At 45.8% G+C, this 18,608-nt stretch overlaps 1 protein-coding gene across 10 annotated transcripts in view; it reads left to right on the top strand.

The window, feature by feature from the left end:
• The window catches only part of SMOX (spermine oxidase), a 111,292-nt gene that overhangs the window by 67,430 nt on the left and 25,254 nt on the right, over nt 1-18,608 (top strand). For 6 of the 10 annotated variants that reach the window (XM_025216030.1, XM_025216029.1, XM_025216036.1 and 3 more), the window contains 2 exons: nt 8,702-8,936; nt 14,842-15,068. In XM_025216030.1, the coding sequence (XP_025071815.1) occupies nt 8,729-8,936; nt 14,842-15,068 (435 nt within the window). In that variant the 5' untranslated portion in view covers nt 8,702-8,728. Of the gene's footprint in view, nt 1-8,701; nt 8,937-13,978; nt 14,149-14,841; nt 15,069-18,608 lie in introns of those variants that run through there. The other 4 variants (XM_025216033.1, XM_025216034.1, XM_025216032.1 and 1 more) reach the window with 3 other exon arrangements.

The raw sequence follows: 18,608 nt of genomic DNA, 5'->3' as shown, positions 1-18,608 counted from the left end.
GACCCAGCACTCTTTCCTGCCCAGGCAGGGGGTCGGACTCGATGGTCTGTTGAGGTCCCTTCTGACCCTAACATCTATGAATCTATGAACTTCATTGAGTTTTTCATTCATGAAACTAGTAAAATAGTCTATAAGGGTGGGCCAGTGTAATTATGCCTGTTTTGCAGATGGGGACAAAGACCCAGAGTCTACATGTGCAATTAGCACGTAGCAATAAACTCTGGTGCAGTTTGCGCTGGAGTTTATTGCTCTTGGACACAATGTTTGTAAATGTGCCCAGGACCGCAGCACATTGAGCTGGGGTGGAGAAGCCCTGGCTGGCACAGGGTGGGGGTCATTCTTCTGCCAACCCGGGGCTGCTTCGCCCCAGCTCAACAGGCTGCAGAGGGGCTGGCTGGGAAGCGAGGGTGCTACAGTGTGGAGCTAACTAGCACCCTCACGCCCCAGCAGCCCCATCACTGTCTAGACGTGTGTTTTGCCGCGTGTAACTACTCTGCTGTAGGATAGTACTTGTGTTGGGCAGTACCATCCTGCCGTGGGGTTAATTAGTTTACTGTGGCCTAATAGCGCTGCACGTGTAGTCAGTGATGCTTTATTGCAGAGCTGATTAGTCAGTGGGAGTCTCCTGTGGTGCAGTGGTAGACTCCTGGTCTGCTGCACAGGAGACCTGGGTTCGATTCCTGGATGCTTATACAGATACAGCCAGGGGGGCACCACGTGTCTGGACCCAGTCTGGCCTTTGGATTCTGTCTCAGTGTCCTAAGGGGAGGATGGACGGTTTGGGCAGCCTTTGCTCCTCCAAAAACTCCAGCCTAGGCACATGCATCAAAGGTCTGGGTGACCTCTTATGCATACACCATGATCTGGAAGGATTAACGGTTGCCATGAATTAGTCAGCTCTGCAGTAAAGTGTCTTGTATAGACATGCCCAGAGCATAGTGGTTTGCTCAGGATCCTACAGGAAGTCAATGGCTGAAGTGGGAAGAGGAGCTTGGTTTGGGTTAATGAACTGTATGTCTGCACTGAAGGAGTGTGGATTCCCTACCTGGGAGCTGCAGACATGTATCAGGCTGTTCAATTTACCGCAGTTTTGGACAGGCGAAGTGAGGAAGGAACTTGCCACGGGTCACAGGATGGGTGGGAAAGGGAAGAGTGAAAACTTAGATCTCTCTCCTTGCTCCAAGCACTAGACAGGCTGTTATCTAGTAGAGTGGATTTTACAGTAGAGTGTATTTAACAGCACAGTATGCGTTAAATAACTTCACTTAATCCTCTGAGTGTGTCCAGGTATTGCCTGTTTTGAAACGCTCAGTACAGCTTACAGGGTGCATGTATTTGACACCACGGACTACAAGACTGAACGTGGATAAACAAAGATTCAGGTCAGGGATGAAGTAGCCGCTACGGACCTCCAGCGGGTGCATCTACCCCGCAGTCAGAGGTGTGACGGCACGGTGGGTACATGTACCTGAGCTAGCTTGAGACCACTTGCAGTGTACCTGTAGCAGCACAGATTTCAGCCTTTCATAACTGGATGGCCAACCTGCATTGAAGTCCATGTTGCCAGTCATTGCCATCTGAGCTGGCTAGAGGAGAGCTACCTATTTTTCCTCCTACTCTGTGTTGTGCAGCTCAGGGGATCAGTGGGTGTAGAGGATTCACTGCCAGCACTTGCTCCCCTTATAGGAAGTGTTTCTTGCAGAGCAGTGGTTTTCAACTTTTTTTTCATTTGCAGACCCCTAAAAAATTTTGAATGGAGGCATGGACCTCTTTGTGTGGGTATTCAGATGATTTTGATTGATCATAGCCATGTTTCGCGGACCCCTTAGGCCTAGGGGGTCCATGAAGCACAGGTTGAAAACCACTTTTGTAGGAGGATCTCGGACAAGCTTACCGTCACTTAAATTATGCACGGTGCTGCATGAACACCTGTGCAGTGCCGGCACAACCTCAGCCCGCATGAAGTCCTGGGGTTAAGATCTCAGCACTGGACACGGTAGAGCAGGATTCCAGTAGTCGGACATGTGCAAATTTTACAAAGGCAGCAGCGGTCACCCTGTTCAGACCAACGTGGCGTACTTGAGTTATATTCGTTCTTCTGCCTTCTGTTGAAATGATTTCTGTCCTTCAGCTGTGCGGTGTAAACAGTCATTTTGAAAAGCATTGTGAGCGCACTTAATAGCTTGGCAGCTAGTGGACTAGACTGGGAAAGAAAACGGGGGGAGGAAAGGAGGACGTTCCCTTTGACATGTTTCCAGTCTCAAGAGCACTGCAAAGCTGTTCGCAAGGATAAACATGCTCACTTCATAGACTGATTGGAGTCTAAATGGAGGAAGAAATTACAAAATGCTTGCTTGTTGTTCTGGGAGACACGATGACTACAATTAAAAGAAGTAGGAGGCAGTGCGGATAGGCAGGGCCCTGGGAAAGCAGCACAATCCTCCTGCTGCTTCAGGCGTACTTCTCTCTCTCAAGACCCGTGCTGGGTTCCATCCCAAGCAGCACCGACCCGACAGAAACCTGAATTTTAAGTAAGAAAGGGCGCATGAAGGGCTGTAGCTGCTCGGAGTAGAAGGATTATAATAATCCCTCCCAATGCGTCCTTGCCCTCGCTCAATTTTAAAAAAAACCCCGAAAACCAGAAGTGCAGGAGAGGAAATGATTGGATACTTTCTCATTGCATGTAATTAGATGAAGGTTACTTATCACCGCCTGGTCCATTACACGCTTGCTGGATGTGAATAGCATTAAAGCATTTAATGAGATGCTGGGCTAAACTGTGCATTATCTTTACATCTGTTAAATGCATTGCCATTCTGTTTCCATTGTATGATGTTTTTGTACAAGGCTTGTATTAACACTGCTTGCAGGGAGTGATCTCTCTTATTTATTTGTGAGAAGTAGAATAAATAGCCTATTATCACAGAAATGGTAGTACTAGTGAAATAGGCTAAAACGAATAAGCTTTTTAATCCAGGTATCTGAAATGTTTGGGGTTTTATTTGCCAGTTTTTTTTCTTGGTTGCTTTGCAAGTGCCCAACTGGGAGTCCTGTAGCTCAATTTACTCTTTAAGGGTCACTACAAAACAATACGCATGTGCTTGGAAGTATGTTATACCACACACATTGTACATCTATGTGCATGCATGTAAATGAAGGTGGGCATTTAAATGGTGAGGGTTGGAGGAGACTAGCATGATGATCCAGTCTGCTGTGCTGTATAACCAGAGGGCAGGGAATATCAGCCAGTAATTTAAGCACGAAGACCCTAACTTCTGGCTGAGCTAGAGCAGGGGTCAGCAAGCGATGCCCTAAAGGCCTCATTGGCTTAAAAATGGATTATGTCTGTCCTGTGGAGTTGGGTTAGTGGCAGAATGATTTGGTGGCATTTGTAGTTTAGGGATGCAATTTTAAACTGTACTTTTAAACTGTGCTCCTAGTACTGCCACTACTGTCTGCGTAGTTTTGCTGGTGTATAAAAGCCCCTTCTCCAATATCATCTATATTACAGAGTGCCTTAGGATATAACTGTGCCTGTGCTACAGGCAGCGCATGCTGTCGGGCTGTTCACAGACTCCTGCCAACACAGCTCTTTCACTCCCGGGTGTGACTGACATCTCTGTCTTGGCAAAAGCCCCAGTACCGATGCAGCTTTGCTGGCAGGGAGGAGATTTGACTGATAAAGCTTGATCTGCCTTGTGGTGCTATAAAGCTAATTTCCAGCAGAAGTGCAGCTTCGCTTGTATAGCTCTAGTCACATATGGAGCACTTGGCTCATGGAGTTATAGCCAAGGGAAGAGTGCCTGATGGGAGTAGTGCACTGTGTAGTTATACAGGAAAGTTTTCCTAGGGTAGACGTGATCCAAATACAGCATTTTGGGTGACGTGGCACATCTTCTTTGTGACGACAAGATGCAAGAGGAGGTAAGAATCAGAACGGTGGATCTGGCAGATGGGAAAGCAAGAAGTCTGAGATGAGTACGCACGAGCTGAATGCAATCTGATCCCATTAAGGTATAGGGATAGGGCTTTGGTAAAAAGCTGTAATGTGAAGGAGGAGCAGAGAGCACATGGGAGAGGAAAAGCTGCGTGAGGAGACACACAGATTCAAAGGGCACGAACTTCTGTGCCGTGGCTTGTCCTAGAGGCGAGTCCAGAAGGCCTCTTTGCAAGAGTTTGCCTGATGAGGAATCTAATATAAGCTTCACAGTTTGTTTCGTTGGGTTGAAATGGGTCCCATTGCATTGTGCTCAATATTTTCACGTTAATTGATCTGTGTTCTGGGGGGCCTCGGCATGCCAGGCCCTCTGTGGACAGAAATGAGGACCATCACTGCTGCCTTGAAGAGCTCATCCTCTGAAAGAAAAGACAGTTGTTCTTGTGGAGGTGTGCAAAGAAGTGATGTGCCTTGCAGGCAAGGCAGACTCTCTGTCCCTAGAAACCTTGCAATCTAAGGCCTCCCCTTGGGATCTACTTTGAGGAACGCTTCTGTCCTTTTCCAGAAGTCAGGTAGACTCCATGAAGATGCACGGGTCCATTGCTCTGGAACCCGTTGCTAGACTGGGAGCAGTGGAGGCAAATGAATTGGGAGCTGAGGAGTTGGTAGGTCTTGGAGAGAGGATGTGGAGCAATTGCAAGTCTGGTAGCTTGGGTTGATTTACTTTGCCAACTTGCATTGGTGCTGTTTCAAAAGAGGATTATGGCTTATTTATTTAGGTCTGTGAACTAGAAATGGAAAAGAGAGTGAGTAGTGAGTGGTGGGGAGACATGAGTGAAAGCAAGGGTGGAAGGAGTAGAGAAGGAAACTGAGGAGTGGGGCATGAAGGAGGAAGTGATTAAAATATGGAGAGAAGTAAGGAAATGGAGAATCCAAATTTGGGTCTTTAGTGCAAAACTGGCAGCTTTGGACAATGGAGTATCCAATGGACATTAGCTATTCCCTAGCAAAATCTTGCTGGAAACCTGGCATTGCAGTTTTTAGCGGGAGGTGAAGTTAGTTAGTCGACCCTGTCCTTGCCCTTAGCTGACCTGTGGTGCCTTCCTTCCGCTAGGCTTTTACAGCAGGGTAGTTAGCATGTGACTTATCCCAGAGTACATACACACCTCTTTTGGCAAGGAAAAAAACCCGAAAGCCAAAACGTGTAAGCTGCTTTGTACTGGAGTCGAGGGTGACACCCACTGCTGGGGAATGGTCTCGCTTCCTGGCAAATCCTGAAGGTAGTGCATCATGCCAAATAAAGTGTGTTTTATGTGCTTATCATATTTACGAGCCCAACACAGTGTATAATTGATCCTGAAGTAATGTGCAGTAGGGAATCATATTTATATGATATCTTCATTTTACTATGTATAGTGTATCCTGGTTGAGAAACTTAAGCCCCGTGCTAAATTTTAGCTTGCCTCTGAAACCAAGAGAGAGAAAGTTTGCTGGCTGATTAAGGTTGGTTTCTTAACCGGGATACCGGACACAGAAACTACCCTGTTCTTCTCATCTATCTAGACAGATTGTCTAATCCGGTGTTAGAACAGGAAGGGAAAACATAATCACTGAGTTTTAATATGGAGGATTCTCTTACTCCATTAAGGCCAACATTAGGGGCATTGTTTGAAAATCTGGAAGAGTATTTGCTATAATGCTTGCTGTATTGAGATGGTGGAGGGGAGACTTATTTACAGAGATATTTGGCACGCGCCTATCTGTGCGGGATTTGAGAATATATGAGGTGTGAAGAGTATTGCAACATTCATGTTGGAGGCAGTAAATCCTAAAGCCATCCCTTGTAAAAACTAGAGTCAATTGTTATAGTATCTTTAAACCCTTAATGACTAATACTTCGTGTTTAATGCTTGTAGAGCAGGTAAACTGCATATCCTCCCTGTGACGCTGTCATGCAACGCAGCATCGTGATCAGCAGTTGCCCCACGTAGCACTGCCATGAGCCTGAAGGATACGGGACCCAAGGATCCTGTGTATTTACAAGAAACTAGAGATGTCCGAATTCTTACCTTGATGGGTTAAAAGAGCCTTGAATGTATGTTTGGAACCGGTAGGAACGGATCCTGGATTGATTTGCAGGCATTTGGCCACAGGTGCAAGGCTGTAATAGCAAGAAGATTAAAGCAGGGACTGAAACATTTAATAGATGCATCTACTTCCAGATAGAAGGAGAAGGGAAGAAGTGGCAGGGTCATCCCATGGTAGGAAGCCCAGGTCCCTCTACTCATCTGAGCTAGTGAGTAGGGGGCTGTTCTGGGGGTTTTACCTAAACTCTAGTTCACAGGGTATGAGTGTATGTGGGAAGGGAGGGTTAGGGTTTAGACTAGTAAGGGTTTTACCCAGACATGGAGTCATTGCTAATTATCTCAGAGTGCAGGAGTAAGAGTGTTTCATTCCTGTTTATCTTAAGTCATTTGGAAAGTGGGCTAAATGAAATCTGCTTGCAGATTGGGTTCAGGTAAACTGGAACAACCTGCTCCCGTTCTAGAATAAGGGATCCCCATCCTGGAAGCTAATCAGGAGCAAGTCCATGTGTCGACAAGTCCTTAAGTACCTGAAATGTGAAGCTTCAAACCAGCTCTCCATTGCCGAAAAGGAAGATTTGTGTTGTCCTCTCCTTGCTGCTGTGACAAGCAGAAAGGAAAGAGCACTCTGCTACTCCTTCAAGCTTGGATTATTTTATTTTATTTTTTGGATCAAGTTATTCCCTAAGAATAACTTCAGCGCTCTGACTGCTGTAGCAACCATGTGAAATATGTCTCTTAACTCTTTCACTACTGTCTGGAAGGTACTAAATAGCAGCAGTAAAACTCACCAGAAACTTGTTACTTTAGTTATTATTTCAGGGATCAAACTGCAAAAACCACTTTGGCCACTTACACTGCAAACATATCTGTGGTGGGCAGGAAGTAGGGTACCTAATTGGCAGAAGGGTGCTGGGCAGGACCTCCAGGGCTAATACACTTTAGGATAGCAAACCTGCGCTTTTTCTGGTGTGGTTTCTCGCTTGCTGGAGACTGGCTGCAATTAGCTGTGAGCTGCATCTCTATCAGGAGCTCTTTGCCCACATAAGGAACTGGTAGATCGCTACTGGCTGAGCACTTTGAATGTCGTTTCATAGTTATCGGGGGCTGGAAGGAAAGACTGCTGCGTACAGATGACCCCAGCAAGATGGGCGTCAAGATGCTTTTTGAATATTGCCAGGGTGGGTGACTGTACCACCTTGGGGGGAGCTTGTTCCAAACCCTCGGTACTCGATTTGTAAAGAAGTTTTTCCTTATGCCTAGTCTGAAGCGCTCTTCAGTTTGTGCTCATTATTTCTAGTCCTCCCCTGGGGGGCTTTGGTGACTAGTTGCTCCCCCAGACCTCGATGTACTCCCCTGATATACTTACAGGCTGCCACCAAGTCCCCTCTGAGTCTTCTCTTCTCCAGGCTGAACAGTCCCAAGTCATTCAGCCTCTCCTCCTATGACCTGGTCTCTAGGCCTCTAATCATGTAGACATGGCTCAAGGGACACTGGTTTAACTAATCCAGTCTCTAACCGGCTGTAACCTGCTATAGTTTTCGTACAGGATTCAAGGATTTCTTAGGGTGATATATTTTATTGGACCAGCTAGGTCAGTGGTTTTTCAGCCTCTGGTCTGCGGACCCCTGGGCGTCTGCAGACTATAAGGGGTCCGTGAAAGATGACTTGGATCAATCAAGAGTATGTGAACACCTACACTTACAATCCAAAGAGGTCTGTACCTCCATTCAAAAATTTTTTAGGGGTCTGCAAATGCAAAAAGGTTGAAAGCCACTTAGCTAGGTAGTTGGGATAAATTTAGACAAGCTTTCAAATGCAAGACATTCTTCTTCATGTCACATAGTCAAGGCATTTTTCTTCACATTTGATTGAATGCCCCACGGATACAAGTAACATGGGACTGCTCCTTGTGCCACCCTTTACTTGTCTGCTTATTTGGCCTACTGTCTCTGTGTCTGACATACTACATACTACTACATGCTACACAGGAACATTTAGTTAATGTGTGCAAATGCCTGGAGACATTCAGATGATGGGCACCTTTCAAATGCAAAGTATTTTTGCTTTATAATTGTCAGTGCAGCTGGTCACACCTCTTACGGTCACAACAGTCAAGGGGCTATCTAAAGGGCTGATGCTTGATTTCCCTCCCAGCCTCCACTGTTGGTTCAGCCATTGGTTTGATATCTGGTCTCCATGCTTTGAACTAGGTCCCACGTACCTAATCCCATATTTACACGATCTGAAGCTTATTCTTTGTGGTTGCCACAGAAGCAGACAAAAGCTATTGCTACTTTGCACAGCTAGTTGTCACGGGGTGTGTTTATTTTAGCCTTTACCACAAAATTACCACCTCAGTAGGTTATATAAAGAGGGCAGAAATCTGAATTCTCTGGAAATACTCTGCACCGTCATAGCATAGAGGGTAGGGAGAGCCGTAGGCTCCAGTATTGATGCTCAAAACCAGGCAGGTTTTTGCAGTCCCCGCTGGTTTTTAGAATTACCCCTCTGCACTTCCCGTTGGAAGGGGCTTATTGTAATTCACAGGTTCACCTTCTTTTCCGTGTCGCTAGAGACTTTGCCGACTTCATCTGCTGTACGGGGAGAAGAGATCCAAGTGCGGAGCGGGCAGTTGTCGGCTTGGTTCCTTGAACCCCATTTGTTTGCTTTTCCTTAGGTTCCTTAGAAAGAGAGCTTGGACGGCATGCAAAGTTGTGAAATATCTGGAGACAGCACTGATGATCCTCTTAGTAGTGGCCTACGACGAACTCGACAGCCTCGAATAGTAGTTATCGGTGCTGGGCTTGCGGGCCTGTCTGCTACAAAAACTCTCCTGGAAAACGGTTTCACGGATGTAACTATCCTTGAGGCGACTGACCGAATTGGAGGCCGAGTGCAAAGCGTAAACCTCGGTAAGAAAGATGTTATGTTGGACTATTTTCTTCAGCCTTTTTGAAAAGAGTTTGCATCGTTGTTAGGGTTCAGCTGGCCTTTTAGGGCCACTTTGTGGTCATTTGTACATGCATGTGGGGGCTTGGGCATGCCCCTAGCAGACAAGGGAGGTGCTCATTGGCTTTCTAGGGAGCTCAGTGGGTAGCGGGTGGGAGAAGGTGTTTTTCTCCAGGAATGTACTGAGCTACGCACGGTGGTTGGAGCAGGCAGAGTAGGAAAAAAAATTTCCTATCACCTTTGAACTCTGCTCCTAGCTAAGGTGTTCTGTGCTGGTGACATTACTGAAGGTTATTGCCCTGTAGCTTGTGTGAGGTCCAGGTGGAGACAGAGGATGTTATTTCATAAGGCTTTTTTATTGGGATCGCTTGCTAAACAGCGCTCTACCCAACATGACTAACACCGCTGGAAAAAAGAAGTGGCATGCCATTTTGCCGCGTTCTGGGGCTTTCACTACTTTGGTGGCTGCTGCTTTCTGTGTGTAATTTTGGAACATGCATTGGATACTTTCATCCTGGGCAGCAGGACAGGTTTCTAAAGCATCTGCCAGTGCAAATTCTGTCCTAACACCTGGTGCAGCCCAAAGTCAACGGAGCTTTTCATGGCACACGCAAGGCCCAGATTGTTCTGCCAGGGAGCGAAGGACTCGTCCTTCTTACTCTCTCGCTTCTGCATGTCAAGCAGCTAGTTCTGCTTTTGACCGTGCTCCATGCAGTTATTAACTTTGGCCTCTAGCTGGCCGCCTTTCTCTTTTTTGGCATGGCCTCGTGCCATGTGCCGTTGTTCACTCAATAAACTCATCACAGTAAATAAACATCAGTGTCCTGTGAACTTGTAATAGGGAAATGAATGAAAAAGCTATCTGACAAGTCTAATCTCCAGAGCCTGAATAGGGCACTCTGAATTCTGTCGAGAGGTGACACGGAGATTCGCGCGGGAAGCACGCCACCTCCTCACAACGGACTGTGTTAAAAATATCCCCAGTCCTGTCTGCTGGAGGAGGGCAGTGCGAAAGGTGTGAAACCCAAAGGGAGCAAGCCCTTTCCTCAAAGTGCTCCTGGAATTTTTTCCGGTAAGAGAAAAGAGCCCATTTCTATCATCATGTTCCCTACAACAGCATGTTACTCCATGGACAAAAAGCTGCATTCTTGTCTCGTGCCTACCGTAGTTTAAAAAAAAAAAAAAGGATGCATAGTATCTGATATCAGCTAATGTGATAACAGCCCTGACACCAGGTGAAACCCTCCCAAAGACAAAGCACTTCATAGTTTTAAACACACACCTGCAGACTGAGATTAAGCCCTATGCTTCAGACTTTATCTTGGGGCCTCCCCACAATTCCCCCCGTACGCTCAGGAGAACAGATAAGTTTCCGCACAGTTTAGCAGGGAGAAATCACAGTGCAGCTCAGCTTAATGCAGCACAGAGAGCCGTGGGACATCCGTTCAGAAGTCCTAGCAATGTACATAGAAATAGGGATGGGAAGGACCTTGGGAGGTCATTCAGTCGATCCTTAAGGCAAGATGAACTCGGTCTAAACCTTCCTGACAGATATTTGTCAACTTGCTCTTAAAAACCTCCAGTGATGGAGGTTTCACAGCCTCCAACTAATCCATTCATGTGCTTAGCTAGCCTTATGGTTAGTTAATGCTTCCTCCTATAGAGTATGATACTTAAGATGCCTGTATATAATGCAGGCATTCATGTAAGTCATGCAAATGACCTAACCATTTGTCATAGCTCACAGATTCTGATATTAAAAGACACTGCTTAATACTGAATTAAGCATGCCAGCTAATTCATGCTGGAGCAGCCTGGCTGATGATTTGAACCTGCTTGTGGCTAGTTACCTTGTACTAATGAGGCGTGCTCAGCCTGGTCATAACTATTAGCACCTCATTGAGGCTTTTAACTGTGTTATTCAGAGCACCAGCCCACACGGCCAGTCCAGCCACTTACTCCTATGAGGATGTGCTTTGCACCTGGGTCTGTGTAACAGCCAGAGTGGGAGACCTGGCTCAGGAGAGAGAAAGCACTCGGCCTCAGGATTAACTGTCCCATGTGTCATGCAGGTTCTTGCCTGCCAGAAGAGCTTGCTTTATTCAGTTTATGTTGTGGCCAAACTCAGTCTCCCTTGCTGTAATTTAAACCTGTTGCTTCCTATCCTATGCCAGTGGACATGGAGGATGATTTTATAACCTTCCTCTTTGCAGTAACTGTCTGCGTGGCTACAGGTGTCCGCACAAGTGAGGACACGGGAACTTGAGAACGGTAGTGTGGTTGCTCATGCTTGGGTTGGGTCAACCAGACCTACATCAGAGTGCAGAGCTAATAGCAGGGAAGCCTTGTCCTTGGTGACAACTACTTTAGGTTGAACTTTTGTTACCACTCTCTCCATTGACCAGAACGTGAACATGAAGTGGGTACCACCCTCTGTTTGACGAACTGCTTACTGCAGCCTAATATATACAGACCAGGAGACCGAATCTGACCTAAATGACGTTACTTGGTTACTATAGCAAGGAGGAAATGAGACTTCCTATGGCTTCTGTGCCTGTTTTTCATACATTATTTTATTTATTTAGATATAGATATAGAGATATATGCATGTACAGATGTATCATATTTATTCAAATCCAAGATGCAGCTTTTTTCCTATTCAACCGGGGGTGGGGGGAAAGAAACCTTGTCTTGTGTGGCCTGGGGCCAACAGCTGGTGCGGCTCTGTCTCCAGCCCTGGGCCAGGGGAGATTGCACAGTGGGGTGGGAGGAGCGCAGGGGAGATCATGCGGTGCGGGGTGGGGTAGATTGCGTGGTGTGTGGCCTGGGGGAGCGTGCAGGAGACCATGCACTGGCAGCGGAGCTGCTGCAGCTCTTCCCCTGGCCCTGAGCTGGAGGAAGCTGTAGCTGCTGCGTAGGGTAAGTGGCTGGGGGCAGGAGGCGGGAGGGGAAGGAACGAGTGTCTGGGGGGCAGGCTTTGGGGGTCAAGTGGGAAGGCGGCTGTGGGGCGGGTGCCAGGGGGGGCAGGTGGGGGATCAAGGGGCAGACTGCTTGGCCTCCCGTGGATTTGGGTAAATACGATTTTATATATCTATAGTTCACTGTGGTGCTACTTGACATGATGCCCAGAGAATAACTGTGTAGCGTAAACTTTTATGAATGAGTGCAACAGGCACTTTTTATGGGGACTTTTTTCTATTCAGTTACTAATTCAAATGAGATTAGCATTGGGGCTGTTTGGTTTTTTCAAGCTCTGAAGGGCCCTTGAACTAAATTGGGGTTTTGCCTGTTAAAGAATGTGATTAACGCTTTCTTTTTAAATCATTTATCATGCGACTTACTCCAGGATGACTCTGGCTTATCTTCTTGGAGTAATGTTGGTTAATGAGTTTCTAAATATACAGGTGAGCGAGGCTATTTTTAGTTCCCTGCATTTAATCGCATTCCACACAACTGCTCCTGTGGAAAACACTAAGAAGAAATGGCTCTCCTTTTTTGCATGTAATTTGACAATGAAATAAATGCCTCCAAGTGCAGAGACGTAGGAACATATTAGATATTTGTATTTCTTTAAATAAGCAGCTGTTTTATTTAACTAGGAATCAGATTCTGTTTGGAAATCAGTGGGGTTATGGCTGAATGATCCTTGTTTAATTAGAGCAGAATGTGACCTAAATTTTACTCCTTTTGCTGCTGATGTGGTATGCTGTGGACTGTAGGAAGAGTGCCAGTACCAGGATACCACTTAAACCTGAAATATTTATGAGCACTACACCATTTACTACTGTGCAGCCCTGATTTTCCATTAGGCTGGGCGCTCGGTGGGGGCATTGCAGTGCAATAAATATTTACACATTGGGGTCCTGATTCCTGTAAATGCTTAAGGTCATGCACACGCGTAGGTCATTGCATATTCAGGGCCTTGGAGTATAACGTCTGCCAGAACAATCAGCACTGAACTTAAAAATAAATAGCTCTTTACTTAGAAGACCAAATGTCTGGGGCTTTGCTTTGAAATAGTGACTCACTCGTACAGCATAGCATTGCTTCTTACAGCACACCCGCAGTAAATATTAGCATGCTTTGAATTGCCATGTGATGGGTTTTTTAAGTGGTAAGTGCGGTTCTTACACGATCAAGTACGCTCTGGCTGATAGGGAAGAACGTACCTGTCAATCCAGGTAAGATGTCCATGTAACCTATTGGACGTTGCAGTACCACATGGGTTTAACAGTGACATAACTTTGACCTAACAGTGCCCATTATTCACTAAAACTAAATTTGGGAGCCATGAACTTCTACAGAATCCAACTACAAAAAGAAACACTGCGGAATTTAATATAGAATCCAGTGGAAGTGGTGCTTGTTTTTAACTATTAAACCTCCACCAGTATCATCAGCCTGAACACTGGAGCATCCACTTAATACATGAGAACTTGACCTCAGAAGTGGTTAGACACAGCTAGAGGGACTTCTGAATCTGGCCGATCAGTTTGCTTTGTCCAAACAGAAATGCAGTAATGAAAACTGAATGTTTTTTAACCCGATGCCACATCTTCTTAAAGAAACTACTTGTATTCTTCAAAGGCACAAATAATTCAATATGTCCTGACTCTACTTTTTGGAAATGCCCATGCTTTTATGTATTTCAGAGAGTCTGTGTCCTTTTTTTTAAACAACACGGGTCTGTCATTGCAGGGCAAGACTTTCCAGCTAGTTAAAATAATCTGGTCGAGTCTGCCATTACATGGCAGTCTCATTTCCACCCCCCGGCCCCGAGATTCCTCTGCTTTAGGGATACAGATGGCTCTTTCCTTAAACTTGAACAATAATCACCTTCTCTCCAAATAAATTCTAAGTCTGAAGGCTTCAAGTGGCCAACCGATCATTTTACTCCCTCTCGATGTAGTTCTTTTCCAGTCCGTTCCACTGTATTCTTTGAAGCTCTCTTTGCGGTGCTACAGTGCAGGCTGACTCTTCTTTCTCTCCCTCCACACTTTACCAGTGTACACCTAGTACCACAGAAATGATCAATACAGCCTCTGATGGTGTCAACTCTAGCAATGATAGTAGACACCACGAAATCTTACCATTGCACCACTCACCGAGATACCAAAAATACGTGCATCACTTCTGAAGATATTAAACACTGGCGATTTCCCAAGCATCCTTGCAGTAGGTATATTAATACTGTCTCCCATTTCATCGGTGGGCAAACTGAGGTCGTGACATGCACTGAACCAGTGGCTAAGTTAAGACAGAGCCAGTGACCCTGCATTGTGCCTAAACTGTTAGGCCAGTAGTTCTCAACCTTTTTAGACCCAAGGCACCCCTCAGAAAATGCCGGCGTTTAGCTTTCACTCGGTTTTTGACTATAGACAGATACTAGAGCAATTCTTTTGTTGCAAAGAACTCAAAAAGGGTGCAGCAGATCAGAATTTTTTTGGCGCTGGATTCCTATTTGACATCTCTGGGTTTATCTCGTGACTGGTGTGTCGATGTTTTTACACCAGCAGTGCTAATACACCCTTAAAAGTATGTCACTGCACCTCAGGGTGCCATAGCACTGGTTGAGAATAACTGCATTAGGCTGTTGATATTGTTCCCATTGGATTTTCTTTAGGGAGCTCCCCAGTTGTGATTTATCCCCTATTTTTGACACTTCCTTCATGGAGACTGCGGGTGAAAGAGCATTTGTACAACCCTGGTCCTAAGTGAAAGCACTACTTCTATGATATTTGGCAGGGGGGGGGCATTGCAGGGCAAATGCGGCTGCTTTGCTGTGCTTACTAGCCTTTATGTATTGGGTGTGCACACATTTTTTTTGCTGGATCAGTTTACCATTCTAACTGACTTATTCCCCTTCAGGGCACGCCACTTTTGAACTGGGAGCTACGTGGATCCATGGTTCGCATGGAAACCCAGTCTATCATCTAGCAGAAGATAATGGCTTACTTGAAGAAACTACTGATGGCGAGAGAAGCGTTGGCCGCATCAGTCTCTACTCCAAGAATGGGGTGGCTTATCATCTTACCAACAACGGGCAAAGGATCCCGAAAGATGTGGTTGAAGAATTCAGTGATTTATACAACGAGGTTGGTATTTAGCAGCCTTATCAGATGGTACATTTGTCTGAAATCTTTAGCCGCCTGACATTTCTGAAGTTTGGAGGATTTGGAGGCAGTAGAAAAACACCAACCAGTGCCTTGAAATATCTTTAAACGGTATATTGTCTACTTAATCTAATTACTGTTAACTGGCCTCACTGCTTCTGGAATCAGATGGCTGTTAAGAGTAAACAGTCTTTCCACCTTTTGTCATAACCAATACAATGATCAACTTCCAACAAGTCTCAGTCATTTGCTTTAGACTGTTGCTACTTAGCTTAATTGGCAGTAGAGCAAGGTTGAGACATAACATTATGATTTGGGGAAAGCCCAACCAGCAGTTGAGGCACTAAACCATTATAAATGCTCAGTCCAGCCAGAGGTCTGATAGTATGTATAAGGTCCTAGTGGTCAAAAAGCAAATAAAGTGTTAGTCTGGAATTAAAGAGAGAAGACTGTAAACGCTGCAACAAATGACATGAGATGGAAACGGTATGCTATCAGTTTGAATACTCAGCCTGTCTCAAAGATAAAAGTAACAGAAAATGTCTAGCAAAGGGAAATAAAAATAATTAGCAGTATAGAAGTATTTGGAAAGAAGAAAAGAGAAGAGGGCAACTTGGTTTTCAGAGAGATGCAAAAAATGTGAAGGGTCTAGAAAAGATAAATTGGGGAAATGTATCTTCTTAGTAAAAGAATAACAAATGTGAAGATTGTTATCTCTCATGCAATGCATAATTAATGATCCCAGTGGCGAGGAGTCATGAAAGGATTTCACATTTATCCATAGCAGAAATGTTCAGCTACTTTCCTGGGAAATCAGCACTTGTGGTTTAGGACATAAGCCAACTCTTAATTGACTAGGATAGGAAGCAACCTTCCCATACTCATATTAGAGCTTAATGTTCCAGTAGAGGGGTAATTCAGTTTTCTCTGAAGCTTTGCATGCTGGCCTCCCTTACAGATGTGGTATTGTAACAGGGAAGCCTTTGTGCGGATTCAGAACAGCAAATCCTGGGTTCGTCTCTGTGCATCTGGTAGAATGAAAAGTATGAAATCACTGTGAAGCGTTGAAAAATCAAACTGAGAAAAAGTGGATGTACAAAACCCCCACACATTCGGTGATGGATAAATAGATAGCGTGCACTGTGCCTGTGGCTTTGGGACTCTGCGCTTGCATAATATACAGAGGAGAGTATGTCTGTTAACATGCAAACTGACTTAGCACAGCACATGACTTTCAGCTTTTATGTGTTTTTGCTGTATTTGGTCCCTGTTGGCTTTCCTGAGCTGGGTGGTTTGCATGTTCTTGCTTTAATTTCATAATTAAAAGGGGTGGCTGGGTTGGAAGGTGGGGATGCAGCATCAGTTTTGGATCTCTCTATTTTGGTTGGTGAGATTTTATGTTGGGCTGTCTTATAGCATCCCTTAAAGCCACTCTGAGCAAACAGTGGCTGTATCAGTGGTGGCGCATAGAGCAATCCTGAAAGCAGGGTGCGTGTGACATGCTTGGTGCCTTTCAGGTCCCTGAGGTTCTCTTTTAGCCCTTGTAGCTTCAGTTAGCCTCCTGAGCTGCATCTACATTGCTAGAAGAACCCCGTGTTACATTGACATGGCTAATTCAAGACTGCTACCTCAATGTGAAATCCAAGGCCCAGGTAACTGTTGAGATGCGTGGTAAGGGTTGACCTTGACTAGTTACATCCAGATAACTATACTGCCTTGTTTCCAGCCTGACTTTTGCATCATTAGCTAACATCATTTAAATGAGCATGTATTTTGGTAGTGAAGGCATTGTCATAAAAACCTGCATCCCAGTGACCCTCCCTCTGGAAAAGACACCTGTTTAATGGTTTCAGAGTCCATTGGCTTGACCCCACATATTGGGCAGTCATTGGAGGGAGGATATTGCCACTGAACAACAAAAAAATTCTCCTCCCTCATTTGCCCCAATCCTAGCTGGGCTTCTTGCCAGTTTGATTTCAAGCTCAGGTACCACAAGGCTGGTCTAAAACTGGTATGATGGAGAGGTGAATCAAGCCCTGGATTTTCAAACTAAGTAGGAAAGACCACGTGGAGGATGATTGGAGATTCTGACAGTCCTGAAGAATTTGTATGGACTGAGTTGTGCCGCCCACACCTTCTTAATTCAGCACCAAATGACTGGTTGAATTTGCTGTTCATCTGGAAATGGCCTCCTTGAGAGAGCGACTCTCCTGTGATGCGCCGCTTTGAGTGTGAAGGTAAATGTTTGGATGGAGAAAACCCATTATATTAGAGAAGGGGCCGCTAACAGGTTTTCTGTAAGGGTCAGTGGGCTCTGGGATGGACTGCCTTGGAAACTTCAGGGCCCATAGCATGGCCTGTTTGTTCTCCCTGCTCTTTGAGAAAACCTGGTGAGGGTTGCATAGGTCATCTCCAGGTTAGGAGTAGGGAGCTGATGGGATACTTGACTAGAGGTAGTCAGTTTTGCTCATTGGTAGGTGCTCTCATATTGTATTTTTGGGCACTCTGTACCGTATTAAATGAAAAAAGAGAGAGGATCTTCTGGGTGGTCTTTTGGACTACCTTTTGCCATGGTCTTTGAAGTAGCCCTTGTTTGAAGTCTATCAGACATGCTCCAGTAGCTGTGTCATGGCAAAAGGGTAAAGTTGGGTAGTAATTCCAGTTGGAAGAACTGGTGAACAAGTTAAGAGGCTGTGACTTGGATGACTACACAGTCCGGTGGGTGGCGAATTGGCTGGAGGGTCGCACCCAGAGAGTCGTGGTGGATGGGTCGGCTTCGACCTGGAAGGGTGTGGGCAGTGGGGTCCCGCAGGGCTCAGTCCTTGGACCGATACTCTTTAATGTCTTCATCAGCGACTTGGACGAGGGAGTGAAATGTACTCTGTCCAAGTTTGCAGATGACACAAAGCTATGGGGAGAAGTGGACACGCCGGAGGGCAGGGAACAGCTGTAAGCAGACCTGGACAGGTTGGACAAGTGGGCAGAAAACAACAGAATGCAGTTCAACAAGGAGAAATGCAAAGTGCTGCACCTAGGGAGGAAAAATGTCCAGCACACCTACAGCCTAGGGAATGACCTGCTGGGTGGCACGGAAGTGGAAAGGGATCTTGGAGTCCTAGTGGACTCCAAGATGAACATGAGTCGGCAGTGTGACGAAGCCATCAGAAAAGCCAATGGCACTTTATTGTGCATCAGCAGATGCATGACGAATAGGTTCAAGGAGGTGATACTTCCCCTCTATCGGGCGCTGGTCAGACCGCAGTTGGAGTACTGCGTGCAATTCTGGGTGCCGCACTTCAAGAGGGATGCGGATAACCTGGAGAGGGTCCAGAGAAGGGCCACTCGTATGGTTAAGGGCTTGCAGACCAAGCCCTACGAGGAGAGACTAGAGAAACTGGACCTTTTCAGCCTCCGCAAGAGAAGGTTGAGAGGCGACCTTGTGGCTGCCTATAAGTTCATCACGGGGGCACAGAAAGGAATTGGGGAGTATTTATTCACCAAGGCGCCCCCGGAGGTTACAAG

Source organism: Alligator sinensis, unplaced genomic scaffold (assembly GCF_000455745.1).
Source record: "Alligator sinensis unplaced genomic scaffold, ASM45574v1 scaffold23_2, whole genome shotgun sequence".
NCBI classification, from domain to species: Eukaryota; Metazoa; Chordata; order Crocodylia; family Alligatoridae; genus Alligator; species Alligator sinensis.
Note: the sequence above shows the minus strand (reverse complement) of the source record. Positions and strands in the feature narration are given on the sequence as shown.